Raw genomic sequence first — 22,668 nt, 5'->3', positions numbered from 1 at the left:
AAATTGTTCCCATCACAGAAAAATTAAGGAAGCTAATGAAGTTGAGATTGTTATCCTGGAAAATTGAAGCTAAAACATAACTTAGGGGAGGGAGTATTTTTAAAGAAATTAAATGCTGCCTCAAAATAACAAGGGGCTCTTACAAAGATGTGTTCCTCTCCTCTGCACTGTTACACAGGGTGATTCAGGAGAAAAATGGGATTAAATGGAAGCAAGAAAATTCTGTTAAGACTCTAAGAATGATTCAATATTGAAAGCAAGGGATATTGTAGAATCCCTAGCCCCAGAGATCATTGAAAATGAAATTTAAAGTAATTGAACTTGAGTGATTTAGGTATACACCTGTCTGAGCAAAGGGTGAGCCCCATGACCTCCTGAGACCTCATCAAAGTCTTTGATTCAACAACCAAATATTCTGCCAAATGCTGTGCTGCCAGCCCTGAAAAGAATGTACTTAAACTAATTGTAGGTGTTTTACCTCCTCCAGATTCTTAAACGACCTTCTATTCTTTCAGTTATTTCTTATGTTCATAGATGTTTATGAAAAAAAATCCAACTATAATATTCACCTAGACTTCCTGGCTCGTGAGCAACATTTGGATGGAAATTGAGACACATCAGGGGTTTGTGACTTTAGGTGGTAGCTTTATTGACTTGCTTCTGCAAGTGGCATCTCTTACCTATTTAAAACCCACCTGAGCTTTGTTCTAAATAACTTGTCCCACCCAGTTTGGAGCTGGATTTTGTTATTGTTGTTAATGAAATACTGTCTCTGAGTGGATTTTTTTTTTTAATTTATTAGACTAAAATCAGAATGCAGAGATAGAAATAGCCCCCTAAATCTTAGCTACCACACTACTAACCATGGCTACTTTATTTTATTTATTTATTTTAAATATATATTTATTTATTTTTGGCTGCATTGGGTCTTTGTTGCTGTGCGTGGGCTTTCTCTAGTTGCGGCAATCGGGGGCTACTCTTTGTTGTGGTCCATAGCCTTCTCATTGCGGTGGTTCTCTTCTTGCGGAGCACAGGATCTAGGCGCACGGGCTTCAGCAGTTGTGGCATGCGGGCTCAGTAGTTGTGTCTCGTGGGCTCTAGAGTGCAGGCTTAGTAGTTGTGGCGCACAGGCTTAGTTGCTCCACGGCATGTGAGATCTTCCTGGACCAGGGCTTGAACTCGTGTCCCCTGCATTGACGGGTGGATTCTTAACCACTGTGCCACCAGGGAAGTCCCACCGTGGCTACTTTGGAAAATATTAGTCTATTCTGTCTAAATTTTCAAGTGTTGATTGATATGTGATGGTGGCCATGCCTAGATTTCTATAAATTCTTAATTTTTTATATTATTACTTTTGGGACCAGTAGTTTCATTAATTGTGGTTACCTCAATTGGACACTTTTTCACTTCTTTAACACAACATCCTTGATTTTAAGTTTCATTTAGCCTTGGACATTATTCAAAGCCCCCAGGTGTTTTGAAAAAGTTTTGTGAAGAAAAGGCAAGGGATTGACTCCTGAGATCTATTTGAATAAGTGAACATATTTCCCTGTACTTTCATGTTCCAGGTTTCCAGATTAAGTCTTTCACATCACTGCGCTTCCTGTCGGAACCTTCTGATGCCGTCACGATGCGGGGAGGAAATGTCCTCCTGAACTGCTCTGCAGAGTCTGACCGAGGAGCTCCAGTTATCAAGTGGAAGAAAGATGGCATCCACCTTGCCTTGGGGATGGACGAAAGGAAGCAGCAACTTCCAGATGGCTCTCTGTTGATACAAAACATACTTCACTCCAGGCACCATAAGCCAGATGAGGGACTCTACCAATGTGAGGCATCTTTAGGAGATTCTGGGTCAATTATTAGTCGGACAGCAAAAGTTGCAGTGGCAGGTAAGTGGATTTTTGCTTCTCCTCTTCTTCCTTCTCCATCTCTTCTTCTACTCCTTTTTTTTCCTTTCTTTTTGAGATTAAAAAAACAAACAAATATTTGCAAAAACAATGTATATTTTTAAGACAAAGGAAAAAATGTAAAAACATGTATGTTTATTTCCTCATAGTCTTGATTGACTTTTTGCCTAAATTAGCTTGGAAAATAATAGAAGAATCTCAACAATTAACATAACATTATGAGATTTTCCAAAACAAAATTTGGTTCAAGTTGATCCACTACTTATGTGTAAGGAAGGAGTTTTCATTAATAGAAAAATATTAGAAAAATAATTTCCTAATTAATTCCATTTTACAGCCTCACTAATGACGAAAATTTGCAGTTTGTGTGTGTGTGTGTGTGTGTGTGTGTGTGTGTGCTTGTTTATTTGTTTGGGTTTTTTTTTTTGCCTTTAGAGCAGTGGATTTTATTTTAATTATAATGGCTACAACATATAAATCTCTAAATGAAAAATAAAAATTTGAATAGTGCTTCCAAATATCTTTATGCTTGGTAATGTATTGACTCAATAACCAAATAATAAGATGAAAAGTTTTTCTTTTTATGTATATTTTGAAGTGGTGCAGACCCTGAAAGAAACAGTTCTGAATGTTCTGGAATCCATGGATATTGCTCTTTTTGCCCCACTTATTTTGGTTAGAGGGTAGCTCATGATTATTTCTTTTCAGAGTTAGACCTGTAGGAAGAGGAATTAAATTTTACTCATTTCTATAATGATTCAGCTAAAAGTTGGGCTTTGACTTTGTTTTTTCGTTTTTTGTTGTTGTTTAATTTTGATATTGGACACAAAACAAGGCAAATGGATCCAACCTGAAATAAATTTAGGCCTTCAAATAGGTAAACAGGTTCAAAGGGCTCCTTTCATACTTAATCTTCAGTTCTATTCACTTGAATGAATAGGCCAAAATGTAGTCATTTGATATGGGTTTCCTTTCCCAGGGTCCATGTAGTCTGTATACAGGAAGACTGATGAGAATGAGGACTTATTTTCAGCAATGACATATACTAGGACAATCAGGCAGGACCACCACCCCCCCTTGTACTCTTCTAGTGAAGATACGATAAAGTTGAAATCTGAAAAAAGGGATTTTGCCAGATTATGATATAAAAAATTAGATCTCATAGATAAGCAACCAGTCCATAAATTCAACTTCCTGCCACTCTTTTATGGCTTCTTTTCCTCACTAAGGACTCTCTTTCATATTTCAGTTAAACCAGACTATTCTGGAGCAAAGATGTCCTGGCGATACAGTGGTCAGCCATCTTGGTTTAACCTAGACTGACCTGCTTTTAGCACTTGAAAGTACTGGTCCTGAGAACCCCTCAGTCCCACGTAAAACTGGAATAGTTGGTCAACCTACCTAGTGGAACCCTCCACCTTCTCTAGCAACGCTAGACTGAAGCATGGGTGCAGAGCGTCTCCTTCACTCAGGACACACGTGAGGTGGCATCCTGATCAGGAAAACCAAGGCTATCAGCCACCTGGGATCTCTGAGTGATGGGTGTCTGAAATTTGATTGACGAGCGTAAAGTGTAGAGAGAACTGAAAGTCTATGTTGATGATGATTGATTAAAAAAGAAAAGTGGAGCAAGTGTTGAGGGTTGAGGTAAAAACTGCTTTCCTGGAATGCTCCAAATGAAGCAGAAAGGGTACAGTTTGATTTCCCGCATTTGAGAATTTCTGGACGTTCACATCCCATCCGTCAGCTGCCCACAATACAACGTAGCTCTGCCGATTTGAGTGAATCAGGCTGGTACTTTGATGCCTGTTCCAAAAGGCACACACATACGTGTGCTGTTAATGAAAATGTCCTGATTAGTTGTGGTTTCTGTTTCCTGTGATCTAGATTTACTTTTACATGCTCTGTTTCAATGGTGAGATGAAGAATAATCCCTTCCCTGTGAGATTAAAATAAAGTGGCTTCTTCTTTTGACTTTCGTATTCTGTACAAGGATAGGCTGGCAGATTCAGTCACTGAGTTACAATTTAATATTAGATTGTATCATTCCAAGGCAATGAGGCTTATTCACAGCCTTTTAAACACTTACCTTGCTGTTTGGCAACACAGCATATGTCAGTGTTATGTCTGTTGAGGTTAAGATTGCCAAACCACTGGAATGCACAAGGGGCATATATCTTCCCTGTAATAAAGACCACGGGCCTGATTTAATCTAATTTTTAAAGCATTAGCAGTCAGTAAACCAGTCACTCCTAAAAGGTAACAGGCAGCTTTTCCTTGGATGAGAAAAAAAAAAATCTGTTCTCTACCCTCAGGTGATGTGTAGAGCCCATTTAATAGAATGCTTCTCTTCCATTTTTGATTTCTCAAAGTGTCTTGATAAAAAGAAATGTGGCAAATGAAATTGGTCCTTAATCAGTCAGCTTATTTCATGCAATGATCTTGACATACACCATTCATTCTATTTTCTAAGAATTTCTCAAGTGCTCTTTAAGCCCCGAGTACATGCTTAGCTGGAGAGGGAGAGAGAGTAGGAAAGAGAAATGAGGGGCTACCAGCCCATTCAACATCTTGTTAAAAATCTCAGTGTAACGGGCTACCGACTGTCAGTATTTCTGGGAATTGTGAGTTCTATCAATAAGGAACACCTGGGCTATTAAATCTGTATTTGAAAGCAACTTGGCCAGTACTGGCTGAAACTTGGGAATTGCATTTGTATCCAATTAGCTCTAATCTAAAATGGTGCAGTATTTCTCTGCCTTGTGTACCTCTATTTAGCATTTCTAGATGGAGAACAGCTTGAAGAGAGAAGCAGAGCCAGACTTTGTTTATATAACTTCTCCTACCACCCTCTCCACTCAGTACCTAGAAAATCATCAGACATGTTTAGTAGTTTTTCAGTAGATATTTTTTTTACCAATGAAGATGTGGGGCTTTCTGCCATCTATGGAGAGTTTCTGGCCAATGTTATCTTCTTCCTTCTCCTCCTCATCCACTTCTTCATTATTGACCTTGATGTGATTAGTTAAATTTACCTATGTGTGTCCCTACTCTTGATGGGTAGAGTTGGAATAATTTGATTTATATCTCAATAGTCTACAAATTAATTAACTATTAGAAGATGGACTGTGCTGGAATATTCATGTGCTACTTGAAAAAAATAAAAGGCATGTGTCAGTTCCTTATTTCTTCGCATAACATCAAGATGAGTTTGCATCTGGCCAAGCACGTCTTTCCTATGCCAGATGTCACCAGCTATCTGAGCCTGTATTCTCTTCCGTAAAACAGACATAATAATAATCTACCTCCTAAGGCTGTGCTGGCTTTCAAATAACATCTAGGATGTAAAGCCAGAGTGCAGAGTAGATTCTTATTCAATAGCAGCGGTAGTATAAATAGACTTAATAATGGTTATTGTGTTATTACAATTATTACTACTAGGAAATGACAACTTTCAATATTCCCATGTGGTGGTACAAAAAATTTGGGGGGGAAGGAGATAAACATAGGCTGCAAATCCTGAGCCATAAATATTATCGTCCTAGATCACATATCTGCCTTTGCAATCCATAATTACAAATTGGCAAGACTGAATTGAGTTTTCAAATGGTTGAATCTCTGCAGTTTGTTGGCCAGCAATGCCAAAATCAGTTTAACTACAAAATTCATTTTTCAAAAGTTGATCTATTTTGTCAGTGGAGCCAATATAATTTGTACTGGGTCTAGATCAAGCAATAACTGCTGTCATTTTGGAAAAAAGATGCTGGGCAATCTTCTCAACCAAGCCTCCTTGATCCCCTTCCAACTGAAAAAGATTCACCTATGCTGGGTCCACAGGAGTTAGTTGGTCTAGACTGGGAGTTTAAATAATGCTGATGTGTAAGAAAACCAGATCACTACAGAGCTCCTCCGAATAATCATGAAAGAGTCATCTTATTCATTTTCCCTGATTACACCACCACCACAGATCCACCATCCAACACACCCACCTACCCACATGACTACTTGCCCATCTACTTCTCCTGCAGGGCTCTGAGAAGCCCAGTTGGAACCTAAGTGCTTCCTCTGCTTGTATTCACACTCTTGGGGATGGAAGGCGGCCAGCCTCTGCTCCCTCATGGGAAGCAACACTGACTGCAGGATACATTATAGAGCATTTGTGTCCAGGTAGATTCTCTTTGTTGTTGTTAATTTTAAGCATTTATGTCTTGAATATTAAAACCATTGACTTGTTTTTTTATAGTCCTTTGGTCTTTGCACAGTATATTCATACACATTATCTCATAAGGCTCAAAAAAGCCCTGTGATATAGATACCCAAAATGACAGAGAACAAACTGAAAAGAGGTAGTGGCTTTCTACAGGCAGAGACTAGAACTCAGATTGTCTAACTCTGGCACACACTTATTCCCTTATCATTTTGCTTCTCAGTCTAAGGACTAGGTTTAAGGATACTGCGAATAGTTTCCCACTTAGTCATTTATTTTTAATCAATGAAACTCTCCAAAATATAAACTAAGGGGAAAATAATAGTAGATTTCTTTTATGCATTTGTTGCCTTGAAAATATCAACTTCTTATGGGTATAGGGGTTCAGAAGAGGCCTCCCCAAGATGTGCTACTTTGGTATGTGGATTATTTTGCGCTAAAAGCAATGGCGATCTTATGGGCTCAAGAGAAACTACTGTCTGTCCCTTAACAACCTAGAAGAATTTAAATTGGGGATTTTTCCCAGAAAAAAAGTTATTGCCAGAGATACATTTTATCTAAGTGGCCCCATCTATATGGCAGGACAAATATCTAATTACTAAATGTCTGCTCTTCTTCATATTGTCCTGTGAATGACCCTCCTGTTCTGGGAAGCCCTGGCCTGTATCTCACTCCTCAGCTCAGGACAGCATATATACCTCGTTTTGGTTTTCTGTCTTTGAACCTCTCACATATGTGGGTTCTCTTACACTCTCATGTATGTGGGATTCCTGTACGTATGACATTAAATGTGGTGTTCTGTTAATCTGTCTTATGTCAATTTAATTCTTAGACCAGTCAGAAGAACCTAGAAGGGTAAAGGAAAGATTTTTCCTTCCCAACATGGGGAAACACTATGATTTGGATGTTTTCTTCTAAGATAAGATTTTGCTAGCACAGCTATGCATTAAATAATGACACAAGATCAATCTCTCCTGAAATGTGGAGAACATGTGATTTTTAAAATAAGCTTATAAATAGTCTTTCTAGGGGCAAGATTTTGGTTATCTTTTATCTTTGTAAGTGGTTTTATAATTCAGGTCGAATTTGCATTTTTTTTTTTTTCTGTTTCTTGAAAATCAAGAAAATAAAAGGCCAACTAAATTTCATTTACTTGTGTTGTTATTTCATTCAGGAGCATGTTTTTCTACTTCCTTATTACAATAGATGTTTCAAGATGCAAATTGTAGCACTCTGCTTTTAAATAACACAGGCATTATAATTAAAATTCCCCTGAGTTTAAAAAAAATAATTAGTTACTTGAGGAGTAGTTTCAATGAATTCCCTTCCAGAATGCCTCCAATTTAAATGAGTTATGAAATAATTAGTGAAAGCATATTATGGTGAGAGAAGCTAGAATTGCTTCAGCAGAATGGAGCATTTTGTGAAATGATAACCTGACCTTTACATTTTTACTTAAAAGGAAACAGAAAAAGGAGCTTGTCTTAAGAGAAGGGAGAATAAACTACATTGCCTCGGGCCACTCAAATGTTATAGAAAGGAAATAGCAAGCAAAAATGCTCATATTCCTTTCCTCTACAAGAACAAATATAAGAATCTTGCCTAGAAGGTCAAGTTCATCCAGTGAAGCAGTTTGGAAAATGTATCCCAGTGCCCTTGAATGCTTTCAGAATTCTCTTTTGGGGAAGGTTCAGTTACAGAGCAAAGTTTTACATTTTATACTGAGAGGGATATTGTTTATTTTCAGACGGTGAGCAGTAAAATCCATTGTTCTGACTCGATAATTCTTAATGGTCCTAATTATCTTCATTTAGCTAAGTGTTCTTTTGTTTTGTGGTTAAAACATGAGAAAGAAAGAAAATTTAAGGAAGGATTGTGGTGTTATAAGTAATTGTTGTATGTGTGCTAATCTTATAATTTTCTTTTAGTTTTATTGCCAAATAAAACTGGGATAATCACCAGTATTGCCCAGTGCCTACTCACCCACACACTCCCACACCCTCAACTTAAATAATGGCATTTTAAAGAGTGGGTTTTTAGTTGCCTCCTTCCGAAGTCAATTAACTCTGCAGTAAAATTAAAATAGAAATATATTCCTGAATAAAATATGCAGAGTAGAAAGACATCTTCTACATTATAAAAATTACAAAAGAAAACTTGACAGGGCTTTTTATAGTAGAAACATCAACAAAATAACTTTAAAAAATCTTCCAACCTTTCACTGCCTTTTCTTTGTCATGAATTCTAATTCATATGACAGTGGAAATAGCTAATTATTCATTCTAAAATTCAGTATCTTAAGAGCACTGTTCTTTTATTCAACTGTTAAGCTAGCTACAGTGTGATTTTTGCTGGTGCTGTAATAAAAATGAAGGGGTAATATCTAAAATAGTAATACTATTTAGTAATACTAATAGTAAAATAGTACAGTGGTAGTATTTTAACCAAAAACTCTTTTGAATTCTAGAAGATCCCCTTGGAATACAAGAGATTTTTTTTTTGTTTTCTGGGTTTTTTTTCTTATAAATGTCAGGCTAACAAAGACTTAAATCAGAGGAAGTAAAGTAGATCAGGTGGTATAACTGTAAATCTCTGATAAAATTATGATTGATAATAAATTTAATAGAGCATTTTACTTTTATGAACCTATCACTGGTACTGATTTTTTTCTATTGTGTTTTTTATGTCCATGCTAAAATTTATTATTTAAATTTAGTAAAGATCTACAACTTAAGATATTTATACTAGATACAAGTTTTTCTACAAAGTAAGGAGATATTCAAACTTAGGAATGTTCTAGAAACTAAGTTAGTTAGAAGAAATCATGGAAAATCTCAGTGTATATAGTCCCTAAATTATCTTAAACTTTTCTTGTCAGGATCCATATTTAGAGATGAGAGTACTGAATACCATCAGTGAAAACATCTCCTTTTAAGAAGGTATTGCTTTTTAATAGTCTTTTTTTTTTTTAATTAATTTATTTATTTATGGCTGTGTTGGGTCTTCGTTTCTGTGCGAGGGCTTTCTCTAGTTGTGGCAAGTGGGGGCCAGTCTTCATCGCGGTGCGCGGGCCTCTCACCATCGCGGCCTCTCTTGTTGCGGAGCACAGGCTCCAGACGCGCAGGCTCAGTAATTGTGGCTCACGGGCCCAGTTGCTCCGCGGCATGTGGGAGCTTCCCAGACCAGGGCTCGAACCCGTGTCCCCTGCATTGGCAGGCAGACTCCCAACCACTGCGCCACCAGGGAAGCCCCTTAATAGTCTACTTTTATAAACTATATCTATATATTCTATAATAAGCAGTCTAATCCGCTGGTCATTTCTCCTATAATTGTTAAATATGTCTATTATTCCGTGGAGATGAGAATTAGAATAAGTCAGTAAGTTGATTTCTAGAGACTAGGCAGCCATTGGAATATAAGAAGGAGCCACATATTCTTAGTGTAGCAAATAACTTGTTTTGGACCTTGAATTATGAGTTTAGCATGTAACAACAACAATAAAACAATGATAAATATTTTTGATAGCAAATAAATAATCACAGTAAATCCCAAAACCCAAATATATCTACTCATTTCACAATATACTGGGAATATATATATATATATATATATATATACACATATATATATATACACACACATACACACACACATACATATATACACATATACATATGCACACACATACTAAAATAGTACAATATGATATAGTATCTTCAAAGCTGCCACTCTCAGAGCTACAGCTGAAAGTTCTTTGGATACTTTCTATTAAAAGACGAAACCTATTGCCTTAGTCCCAGAGGTCAGAGTGTTTTAAACTGAAAGGCAGATTGGGAAAACTTCCCAAAGCATCTGAGAAGCAGCCCTTTTTTTGTGAGAAGCAACACATAATTCAGACAGGTCCTTAACTGGGACTTGTCTCTAAATGCCACTCAGGTACAGAGGCACCTGCTCTGACTGGGCCATATAGAGCTGTGGGGCTGTGATATTGTGATTCATATGGAGAAATTTATATTTGGTCTTTATCCCATTAATGGCACAGAGTTTCTAAAGCTTTCTGAATTTCCTAAGTGACTAGAGTGATAAAGGTGTCTTTTGTTATGTGAATGAGGTGACTTCTGAACCCCATCTAAGGATAGGGGCTCATTGCCAGGGGAACCAACCCTGCCAGTGATGAGAAGGCTGGAACTTTCAGTCTTACCCCCATGGGCTCTGGTAGGGGAGAGGGTCTGGAGGTTGAATCGATCACTGATGTCCATGATTTAATCAATCCTGCCTAGGTAATGAAGCCTCCATAAAAATCCAAAAGGAGAAGGTTCCAAGAGAGTCTAGGCTGGTGAACAGGTGGAGGTGCTGGGCTAATGGTGCCTTTGGTCTCATGGGTTCCACACCCTTTCCCCATACCTTGCCATGTGCATCTCTTCCATCTGGCTGTTTCTGAGTTATGTCCCTTTATAATAAATAAGCTGGTGATCTAGTAAGTAAAATGTTTCTCTAAGTTCTGTGAACCACTCTAGCAAATTAATTGAGCCCAGGGAGGAGGTCATTAGGAACCTCTGGTTTATAGCCAGTTGGTCAGAGGCACAGGTAACAACCTGAGCTCGTGACTGGCATCTGAAGTGGACGGACAGGGAGACAGTCTTGTAGGACCGAACCCGTAACCTGTGGAATCAGATGCTGTCTCCAGGCAGATAGATAGGTGTCAGAATCGAGTTGAATTGTAAGGACACCCATTGATGTCCAGAGAAATGCTGGTGGTGTGGGAAATCACCTGCACACACACGCATTGGAATTAGGTGCAGGAACCCAAAAGAGCTGCTCTAACTTCTAGAGGATGATGAAGTCCGACGGTTATATGCCTAATTCGGGATCTAGTGAGCTCAGGTCAGTGTGATTGCATGTAAATAAATCAATAGATATTGGTACAGGGAGGGGATGTGTGTGTGTGTAAGAGAGTCTGTATTCTATCATCTCCCATCAGGATCTTTAAACAATTGAATTTACACTGTCTACATTCTAACCTAGGTTACCCAGAGATATTTAGACATAAATACAGAGCATGCACATACACCCTTCCATTTAGATGAATCTTCTTAGCTAAGCCTCTATGTCCTGTTAGAAAACAAAATTCAGCTGAGTAAATTTAAAGATCTAATTGGTTTTACTAAATGATTCATGAATCAAGCAACATTCCATCTAGCAGATAGGAGCTCCAAGGAGCTGAACAAAATAAAAGGCTTTATAGGCAGAAGCAGAGGAAAAAGGAAATTTCTAGCAAAGAGTGGATTGTTTCAGGCAAGGTTGTCTTCCTCTGGAGGAAGTTGGGGTCTTTTAGGCAGATTATCTTACTAGTGCTGACCAAGTAATTCAGACTGACTTGTTAAATGTGTGTGGCTTAGCACAAGAGACTCCATTTTGGGCCTGTTTCTTGTTTTTTGCTGTTGTTGTCTTCTTTAAAATTAGTTTTAAATCTCTTGATGAACAGCACAGTCATAAAATCTGTTTGATGTATAATCCCTCTAATTTATTGTTCTGTTATACAGATTGCTACAAATTTTATTTTATAAAAAATATATTTATCCTTTTTATTGTAACCCAAAGCTTTACTACCCTTAAAAGGACTGTTCATGAGGTTTCATTTGCTGAGATTTTTTTACCTGGAACATTTCACCAACTAGGAATCTATTTAAGAAAATGTTTTAAAGATTAATAAAGCCTATATAGCTTCAACATTAAGTTTCAGTGCTGGTTGATTTTATTGGATTGAATTTTTATGGTTCCTCTTGCAAAGAGAAAATTTTTCCAAAGGCTGGAACATGACGTAAAAAATAATTAGTGTTGCTTTGATCTAAGCATTGTTTCCAGGGGCATCCTTTGGGTCCCACGGTGCATTGGGTACTTCATGAGCGAACGTGTGGCTATTTCTCTAAGGTTATTTCCAGTTGAGTGTCGGTTCAGGAGGTGCCTTGGTTTGGAAGATGTAGTTGCAGATAAAGTAAATGTCCCCTTTAATCCTCCTCACCCCAAACACATACATATTGTATAGATGTGGGATTTTTTTGTTTTTATTAAGAAATAGTTCGCATACCATAAAATTAACCCTTTGAAAGTATGTAATTCACTCATTATTAGTATATTCATCATTACTTTCTAACCCTAGAATATTTTTATCATTTCCATTCCCCTCTCCCCTCAGACCCTGGCAACCACTAACCTACTGTCTGTCTCCATTGTTTGTTTTTAACATAAACAAGATTATCTGATTATCCTTTAAATAGTCTGTCACTTGTTTTTTCACTTAATGATATAGCTTAACATTTTTCTGTATTTGTTCTTACATATCAGCCTCATATTTTTTAATTTTCCATAGTATTTTTTGGTTTACCATTTGTATATTGATATTTGGTTTGTTTCAATTTTTTTCACTTTTGTTAATAGTGCCCTTATGTATAGTCTTGTATTTAGTGGATACTCTTTTGTGCATATTTTTGACAAGTTCTCTAGGACGTGTACCTAGCAATGTAATCTCTGAGTCAAAGAGTATCAGCATTTTAATAGATACTGTAGATTCAAGAACATTCTGTTAGCCTGGACCTAAACATCAGAGGTCAGCATTTGTTTTACTGCCACTGACTGAGCAAATAGAACTGGCTTCTCCTTAGCTTGTAAATATCACTGAAATCTATTGCTTACTCTGATGAGTAGTGGTGACTTAACACTATTAATTAACAGTTACAAGTGTTTGCCTCACTTAAAAAAAAAAACAAAAAATAGAGACTCTTATATACAGCATTATAGAAGAATACATCTCATCTGAGTCCTAGGATTTCCCTGTGCTGATAGGTGTCTCTCCTGCTTTGTGTGAAAGGAGTCTTCTAGTAGGTGTCATTTCATGAAAATGACTTGGGGTTGGGGCCTCTTTTAGGTCCAAAATGGCATTTGGTCATATCAGTGCACCACAGAAAAACGGGAGCTCTTTCCAGGGGCCTAAAGACCCTTCAGAGTCTGGCCCCTGCCTGTGCCTTTAGCCCAATCTATAATCCTGTCCACACTCTTCCCTTCAGTTTTTATAGTAGTTTCCTAAACATGCATATTCTGGTGCTCATGGCTTTGCATACTTTATTCTGTATGTCTTCCTTTCTCATCCATTATGCTCACTCTTGCACTTTTTTTTTTTTTTAATGAGACTAGATTCATGCAGTCCATCTTTAGGAATCTTGACCTGGTCCCTCAGGCTAGGAAAGTCTCCGTCCTCCTTGTACTCACAGTAAACTGGGCTTCCCCCCATTATAGCATGGAACATGTCACACTATGTCCTTATGAAATACACACACACACAGACATACACACAACTCCTCCACTGGTCAATGACTTCATGAAGACAGATCATGTTATATCTTCTCAACTTCTCTAGGTGGGCAAACTCTTTAGAACCTGGTTACTAGTTATATGGCATAGCATGGTAGTCAGATGCATGAGCTTCAGAGCCAGACAGACTTTGGATCCTATCTCTATCCATTCACTAGTTCTGTAAACTTGGGCTCTCTGTGGAAATGTTCTGGGCCTACTTTTCTGTTCTTAAAATGGGCCTGCCTTATAAGGTTGCTGTGAAGATAATCAAGAAGTGCTTAGACTTACTAAGGGCTTAATGAATGAAGTTTTATAAGAAATAGAGAATGGCAGTACTCTTGAAGATTCCTTAAATACCCTGCAGCAGATGCGAAGAGAGAAACCCAATGAAGAAGGCCTCTTTTCCTGTGTGGGATGCATGTCTGCATGCTCTGTGACTATCTGACCTGTTTCTCATCCAGGGTCTTGCTTTCCCACATCCAGATGAGCTCTGTACAAACATGTAAGGTTATATGTGCCTGTTTAAAGCTCTTAGTACCAATACTCTGGGGTTGATATTCCTTCCTGGAGTAAAATAATGACTACAGTGGAAAGTACTTGGATAATACTCATGGTTTTGATTTTGTTCTTTGATGATATCAGAACACAACATCTCTTAATTGTCACTTAGCAAAAATCTGAAGTAAAGTTTATCGTGGAAACTTGAAGAGCTTTCTCTGGACCAGCAAACTTCGGGACCCTTCTTCCTCCTTCTGGGAGGGCATATGACCTGCAGACTGACTGTTACCCTCATTGGTCTTTAACCTTTCATAAAAGTAAATGATCATTAGAGATATAAAAATATTACTTGGGTTAAGAGATTCTCGTTAATGATATGACTTGGATTCACAGTTGTGTTTTCATATAAATCTTGATTATTTGTAACTGACTTAGAAAACTATCCCCCATTTTATGTTTGTTGTCTACTTATATTCAGAAATGCAAGCAGTCATCTTATTTTGCCAGAGGATTGGAATTTGTTTCCTCCAAATACTAAGCTATCATTTCGAAGTCTTTTTCCCTCAGAATTTGTGTACTGGACAAATGTTTCTCTTTAAAAAAGGCTTTTTGAAATGCTCGTGGAAAATATTTAAGTGATCGGCATCATTTATGTTGCCTTTGTAGCTACGTAAATAATTTCAGCCCTTTCCCCATCAGAACTCTCACAACTTAACATGCCTTCGGAAAGTGTGAATAAGATGACACGATAATGCTGCCCCAATATGCATTTCAGTGCTTTGGAAAGGAAATGTGAGCGCAAAGCTGAGAATATGTGTGTTCAGCCTGGTAACAATAAAAAAGATGTTTATCAATGAAATAGCACCACAAATGGTGCCACACTTTGGAGGAGGAAAGCAATTTGGTGAAGTGAAAGATGTTAAATGTTTTAATTTTCTTCTATGCCAGTAAAATCTTGTAAAGCAAGGTGACATATTAAATTTTCTATACTATAGCGGCTCCAAGAGCCTGTCGACATTATAAACTCTATTTTCAGAGCTTTATAACTTGGCTTTAAGAATTCACTCTGGCCTGACATTTGGAGTGCAAGGTCTTACCTGAGGAACATGTGTTTCACATGTTTTAAAAATTATGAGTTTATCTGCTTTTCAGCTTATAATGAGTAACCTTTTCATAGTTTTGCACTTGACCTTCTGTACCTCATAAATCAGAGGCAGAAGGCTTACATGTGGTAGGTCACCGATGGGGGAAACATATCTACAAATGTCGTCAACACAGGTCAGGGCGGCTGATTTTCATTACTAAGACTCACTGTCGTACTGGTCACTCAGTCCATCATATACAAAGCAGAGAGAGCTCTATCACATTGCCCTCACCATTTTAGACTCTGCCAGATCTCTACAGAGAAGACTCTGATTGGAGAATTCTTAGTCCCCAGTCTGTTTATTTCAATATTTGTATTAGTTTGTGGATGATGTTAACACCTTTTCTTAAAGCTTCCCAACATTCATTCTAATCTTGTTGGTTTGCTATTAAGTCTTCTTTGTGGTTGTGTGTGTGTTTTCCCTTTCTATCATATTTAGCACTCAGTAGGGTTTCAGTTAATATATAATAATACAGATACCATTTTTACACTTTGGAATATCTGCAGTTAAATCTCCTAAAGAATTGCTGTTTGGAAGGTAACTCGAAAAGAGGGAGGGAAGAAAGGACAAGGAAGCAGCGGAAGAGAAAAAGACATGTTGTCATTTGGTATCTGGCTTTGAAATGTCTTGAGGACTGACGACTTAGTATGGCTTCCCCAAAAGAACAAACACGGGCCATCTAGAAAAATGTGGAATGCCCTCCATATAAGGCATGGTACCAAGACTTCAGTTCTAGGTTGTTCCAGGAGATTTCTAGGAAATCACACTTCCCGACATATGTTAGCATTATTCCACTCACCTAATTGCAGTATATCTTCATACAGCTGTCAAATTCAGGTTAAAATGTGACAAGCACCCGGGGTATAATCCCAACACTTGTTTCCGTTGTATGAGGACCAAAACTTTTGTGCCAGTTTCCTGAAAATATGTATATTCCTCACAACCACTCGCTATGAATATCCCTCAGGAGGAGACTAAGAGACAGATGGTCTAAATAATTTGCCCCACAACTAATGAATGTCCAAGGCTGGTTTAGAACCCAGGTCTTGCAGACCTCAAAACCATATTCTTTTCTCTATGTCATCATGCGTTTCTTTATGTGTACAAAGACATCTGTTTCTATTTGCATTTTTCTGTCAGAATCATGCTATGCCTAACCCTATAAATGACTTACATTTTCCAGTGAAAAATCTTAAGATATGAAGCCTGGACCTCCAAATCTAAAAGAAAAAAAAAAAAAAATGAAGGATCAAATGACTCTTCAGTAGTCAAAGTTTAAACCAGGAATCCGCTTTGCTCTGCAATTTCTCTCTTATCTCGCAGTTAACTCTGTCCTGTTCTTCTCTTTAGTCCCATTGCACTGGATAGACCTGCGTCCATCGAGTCATCTAAGATGGAAACCTGGGTGATGGAATTTCTCTCTCTCTCACCTACAACATTCTTGTCCAATAACTAGTCATGTCCAGTCTCAAGGAAACATATTTTTTTTTCTTTTGAATAGACTTATTTTTAAGGGCACTTTTAAGTTTATAGCAAAATTGAACAGAAGGTACAGAGCGTTCCCATTACCCCCATTTCTCCTCACACACATAGCCTCCCCCCCGCTATTAACATCCCACATCAGAGCAGCACGTTTGTTACAATTGATGAGGCTACACTGACACATCATTATTACCCCAAACCCATAGTTTACCTTGGAGTTCGCTCTTGGTATTGTACATTCTGTTGGTTTTGACAAATGTATAGTGAAATGTATAACCCCTGACAACAACTCATCTCTTAGAGTCTCCTTAGTTTTGCTTTTTCCAGAAGAGTATAGTTGGAATTATATAGTATGTAGCCTTTTCAGATTGGCTTCTTTCACTTAATATGCATCTAAGTTTCCTCCAGGTCTTTTCATGACTTAATAGCTGTTCCTTTTTAGCACTGAATGATACTCCGTTGTCTGGATGTACCACAGGTTACTTATCCATTCACCTACTAAAGGACATCTTGGTTGCTTCCAAGTTTTAGCAATTATGGATAAAGCTGCTGTAAACATCCATGTGCAGGTTTTTGGGTGTACATGAATTTTCAATTTATTTGGGTAAATACCAAAGAATGTGATTGCTAGACTGTATGGTAAATGTATATATTTAGTTTTGTAAGAACCTGCCAGACTATCTTCCAAAGTGATTGTACCATTTTGCATTCCCACTAGCAATGAATGAGTTTCCTTTTGCTCCACATCCTTGTTGACATTTGGTGTGGTCAGTTTTCTCGATTTTGGCTAGTCTAATAGGTGTGTAGTGGCATCTCACTGTTGTTTTAATTTGCAATTACCTAATGATATATGATGCTGAACATCTTTCATGTGGCTATTTGCCATCTGTTTATCATCTTTGGTGAGGTGTCTGTTCAGATTTTTTTACTTATTTTTTAACTGGGTTGTTCTTTTCCTTATTGTTGAGTTTCCAGAGTTCTTTATGCATTTTGGATACCAGTCCTTTATCAGATTAGTGTTTTGCAAATATTTTGTCCCAGTTTGTGGTCTTCTCATTCTCTTGACAATGGCTTTCACAGAGTAGTTTTTAACTTTAATGAAGCCCAGCTTATCAGTTATTCCTTTCATGGATCATTCCTTTAGGGTTGTATCTAAAAAGTCATCACCATATTCAAGGTCATTTAGATTTTCTCCTATGTTATTATCTAGGGGTTTTCTAATTTCGTGTTTGACTTTTAGGTCTATGATCTATTTTGAGTTGATTTTTGTGAAGGGTGTAAGATATGTGTAGATTCTTTTTTTTTTTTTTAATGTAGATATGCAGTGTGTTCCAGCACCATTTGTTAAAAAGACAATGATTTCTCCATAATTTTGCCTTTACACCTTTCTCAAAGATCTGTTGACTCAATCTACAACTGTTTATTTTTTGTTGGGTTTATTTCTTTCCATGTCTACTGGAACCATCCAAACAGAAGCTTCCGTCATCTCTTGACTGCATCTCCTACAAAAGTCTACTAATTAGCTTTTAATCTATTTTATACACAGAGGCCAAAGTTGTCTTTAAAAGGTATTTGAAGTTGTTCAGTGTATCCCACTGTTTTTAGGACCCAATCTAAAGTCTTCAATGACCTAAAAGTCCTGCCTAATCTGACTTACTCCTTCCATCCCTTTATCCCCTTTCCCTCTCCTTCCCTCACAGCCAACTCCATTCCCATCAGTGTCCTTGGGATGCCCCCAGCCACACTAGTCATTCTCACTTCCTTGAGCAAGCCACGCCCCCTCCCACATCAAGACTTGAAACCTGGCATAATCTCCTTCAAACCCTTATCCCAGTTCCTTCCAGTTAACTCGTTTCTATTCATTCTTCAGAACCTTGTTTGGATGTTACTTTTTCTGGGTTATCTGTTGATTTTTTAGGTCTTAGTGCTAACTGCTATCCCAGCACCATGCCTTAAATCTCCTTCATAACAATTGCTGATTATACTTTTGTTATTATTTTTTAGCACCTGCCTGTCCCACTACAATGGAAGCTTCCTGACCGAAGTGGGCACCATGTCTGTCATCTTCCCTGATGTATTCACAGTGGGCACAGAGTTACAGTGTCTTAGTGTCCTACCAGGGCTGTGGGCAGTACTGAACTGAAATCATCAGTAATGGGTGTGAACAGAACTGCAGGGGAGGGGAGCTAAGGGTTAAGCCTCTGATTACTGGAGCCTAGGACTTTTCTGTTTATCTGGGAGTCAAGTAATCAAATCACGAGTCAAAAGACTTTAGTTACCAGTGTATAGGAACAACCCAGAGAGCAGGCATTCAGAGAGTCACAGGATCTTGGATTTGGAAAAGATAAAAGTCTGCACGTAGTAGTCAAGCCTTTTTATAATGATCTTAAACCCAGAGAATTAAAGGATTCAGGTTCATCTTCCTTCCACATCCTTCAAGGCCCCATAGTCCAGAGATCATTTTGGTTCCTGACATGCCAAGACGATAGGACAGTTACTGTTCTTGGCCTCTCCTCCCATTGAGCCAACACAGAGAAAAATTGTGGCTTTTATCTTTTTTATTTTTAAGTAATAATTTGGTTTCCCTTTCAGAAAGCAGTTTTCAAATGCTTCCCAGTTCACGTTCACGCCTCAGTAGGCCTGATTTATTCAACGTCATTTGGGAGGAACTGAACCCTGGGGTGGGCCAGCATCAGAGCACAGATCTCACGTGCAAACCTCGAAGCAGGCGTCAGGTGGAGACCATAGGTTTTTTAAAATGCAGTAAAGAAAAATTCTCATTCACATAAAATGAATTCAATATTTAAAATATATGAAGAAACTGATCATTATTTTTCAGTTCTATTCAAGTTTAAAATTATTTTATTCAAATGAAATACGAATATGCCCAAGCCCCTTATTAGCTGGTTTCTCGATGCACTTTCTCCCTTAGAAAGCCACTAGGCTCCTAACAGAAAAAGTGAGCATAGTCTCACTTTTCTATCCTATACTCCAGGGGTGGACACAGAAGCTGGAAACTTTTTCTGCATGGAAACCTAGTGAGTCAGTGTCCAGAACCCAAGGACATCTGGGGGCATTACCCTCTCACTTATATGGGGATATAAATGGAGACATTGCATCTGAGAGATCTCTTAACAAAGTTTTCTCTGTGCTCTTTTATCTGTTTGAGGGAGGTAGGAATTTCTTCAATATCAAAAGCCTTCTGTAGTGCTGAATTATTCTCTCTTGTTACCTCTCTCATATTTTAATTAACCCCTAAGTGCAGTGCTTCTCAAATTTGCTTTGTATCAGAATCTTCTGGAGGAAATTGGTAAGAAATATCAGGCCCAGGCCTTATTCTAGTTCAATGAGGCTGTTTTCTTTATTAGCTCCCCAGGTGATTCTGATATAGAGCTAAGTTTAATATGTATATGGGCTCAAGTTTATGTAGAATGGCACCATACTTTGTTACTCTATGAATCCCCCCTTTTATTTTAGAGTGTAGTTATTTACTCTGTGGTACCTTCTTTTTGTTTACTATAGTTGAATCCTTATTAATTATTAGAAGCTATTAACTATCATATCCTCTCTATTAGATGATATTGTAATGACATACACTTAAGTAGATGGTAATTTTGTCAATTCATGCTGAACACATCTTGGTTAAGGAACTTTACGTTAACAGTTATCCTTTCAAGAATATTCCATTGTACCATGATTTTAAAAAGTCAGTAAACCATGAATATCAGAAGAATAATAGCAGGAGGTTTATAAGTGTGCATTGTGGGGCACCAGCAATTTATTGTTGAGAGAATCTGATTAAATGCCTCTCTGTGGATTACCATGGGTTATGGCATAAGCGATGTGATGATTTGTGTTACAGGTTTAATAAGTTTAGAGTTGAAAGTGTTTTCTACTTTTATTTCCTTCCCTCTGGCTGATAGTTAATGTCTAAGGTACTTCATCAGAGAAACTACCATGGGATGTCCTAATAAGAATACTGTAATGCAAAAGGTAAAAACACGTCTCTAGGGTCAACGTCAGAGCTGGCTGTATTCTCTGTTTATAGAGATGAGAGCTCAGATTACACAAAACCCTTCCTTCAGGGAGGTGTTAGTCCAGTAGAACATATGATCCATAATGGTGCTTTTGTTTTTGGGGGATTTTTTGGTTTTGCTTTTGCTTCTTTGTTTTTCCTTCATGGTAAAGACTCAGTGGAAGCTGAAACTCCCCAAGGAGTGATTCGACATCTTATCTCTGATTTCTTGCCTCTAAAGTTTAAATCATTATAATAGAGTATACATCTATCTCTGTCTTGCTTCTCCTGGAGATTTCCTGCTTCAGTAGACATCCAAGTGTATGTAAATATTCTCATTGCCAAGAAAATAAACTTTGCAAATTGGTCAGTTGTCTGATATTCAAGGTGCTATCGGCATAACACCTCAAAGGTGAATTGACTTATCGCTATGAAGATCATGTCATGATACCTCAAACCTTGTATGCTCTCGGGATAGCATCCCCACCATATCCTCCAGGGGCTGCTGGAAAGAATAAGAGCAACTGGGAAGATTTTGGCAAAAAGAAATTATAATTTCAGTAGTAAACCTTGGATTTAAGGGCGTTAGATTCCAGAAAACTATAACTTCTGTATCAAAGTTTATGCTTTCAGTTAGTCAGACATTTGAAACTAGGATCCTGGCCTTTCAACTTCTAATATTGAAGAGTTTCACCTCACCTGATGAAGATATTATACCCATTTTGTGACCTGAGCATCAGTTAAATTGGTAGCCAAAGGGAAGGGATCTTCCTTGCATTTTATATCCTTAACTGTGAGTTCCATTTCAAGATGATTTATTCACCAAATATGCTTATTTGTCTCCCCAACATCACTTCAGGCAGGGATAGAAAAAGTTTGTAAGAATCGAAAGCCACAACCCAAATATAATGAAGAAAGAAAGGTGGGGTATGTGTGGACAACAGATTGCAACAGTTTGTAGGAAACGGAAGTCAGATGCAGGGGGAAAGAGATGAAACGAGACTGAAAAGTCTGCAGCCACATAAGGTGCCCTGATGATCATCTCCAGGGGTTAAATGTAATAATTTGTAATCATCAAGTTGATGTGGGGCCTGGGAGACTGTTCTGGAATAAGAGCCCCAGATGTTTGTAACATTTAGTCAAGTTAGGTCAGCTGTGAGCACTGGTTTTCAAAGAGGGTGGGCCCTAACGAGCTGCATAAGCGTCACCTGGGAGCTTGTTAGAAATGCACATTGCTGAACCTTACCCTAGCCCCCCTGACAGAGGCTCTGGGGGTGGGACCCAGCTCTCTGTGTTTTTAACAAGCCCTGCATGTGATTCTGATACTCACTGAAGTTTAGATCCACTGGCGTCAGGCATATCTAGGGAGATTGCAGCTCAGGATGGCGCTTCCCTCCCAGGCAGAATCTTGAAGAAGCTTGAACACCAACGAAAACCCCAAGGTAGGAAAGAGGGGACACAAAGCGTGGTGGTGGTGGAGATATTAACAAATTATCCTATCTTTTTCTCTATTTTTGCAGAATACCTAATCAATAGTCATTTCCTAGCTCAAAAAAGGAAGGCTCTTTTTTTTTTTTTTAAATCATGAGTGGACTGTTTGGGAAGTTCTAGAACAGCACAGGGCTCAGAAATTATATATCTCATACCTTTCCTAGGAAGTTAGCTGTAGCCAAGGAGCAAAGAAAAAGGAAAGTCAGTGACCAGCAACAGGCGTGGAACTCGGGGGGGCTGTGCCATGCAAGTTCAGGCTTGGATACTCCTTTAAAGAAAAAAAAAAATAATGTTTTGTTCATCATGGATTTTTTTTTTTTGCCTTCATTTTGATTTTTTAAAAATATTGCATTATAAAATATTATCTTCAAATTGAGTTTTCTGGTGCCCTGTTACGTTTGTGCCCAAGGCGCCTGCCTCACTAACCTCAGCAGCCCTGGCCTTGATTAGTGTATCAGTTTCCTGTGTTTGCTGTAACCTAGTACCATAACTGGGGGGCTTAAACCAACAGAAATGTATTCTCTTAAGGTTCTGGAAGCCTGAAGTCTGAAATCACGATGTCAGCAGGGTTGC

At 38.1% G+C, this 22,668-nt stretch overlaps 1 protein-coding gene across 1 annotated transcript in view; it reads left to right on the top strand.

Moving 5' to 3' along the window:
* The first annotated feature begins 600 nt into the window (after window positions 1-600).
* The window catches only part of DCC (DCC netrin 1 receptor), a 781,864-nt gene continuing 759,796 nt past the window's right edge, over window positions 601-22,668 (top strand). Inside the window, exons 1-2 of the mRNA XM_061169229.1 lie at window positions 601-640; window positions 1,569-1,889. Of these exons, the coding sequence (XP_061025212.1) occupies window positions 601-640; window positions 1,569-1,889 (361 nt within the window). The remainder of the gene's footprint in view (window positions 641-1,568; window positions 1,890-22,668) is intronic.

The sequence above is a fragment of the Eubalaena glacialis genome, chromosome 15 (assembly GCF_028564815.1).
Source record: "Eubalaena glacialis isolate mEubGla1 chromosome 15, mEubGla1.1.hap2.+ XY, whole genome shotgun sequence".
NCBI classification, from domain to species: Eukaryota; Metazoa; Chordata; class Mammalia; order Artiodactyla; family Balaenidae; genus Eubalaena; species Eubalaena glacialis.
This window is presented reverse-complemented; position numbering and strand designations above follow the sequence as displayed.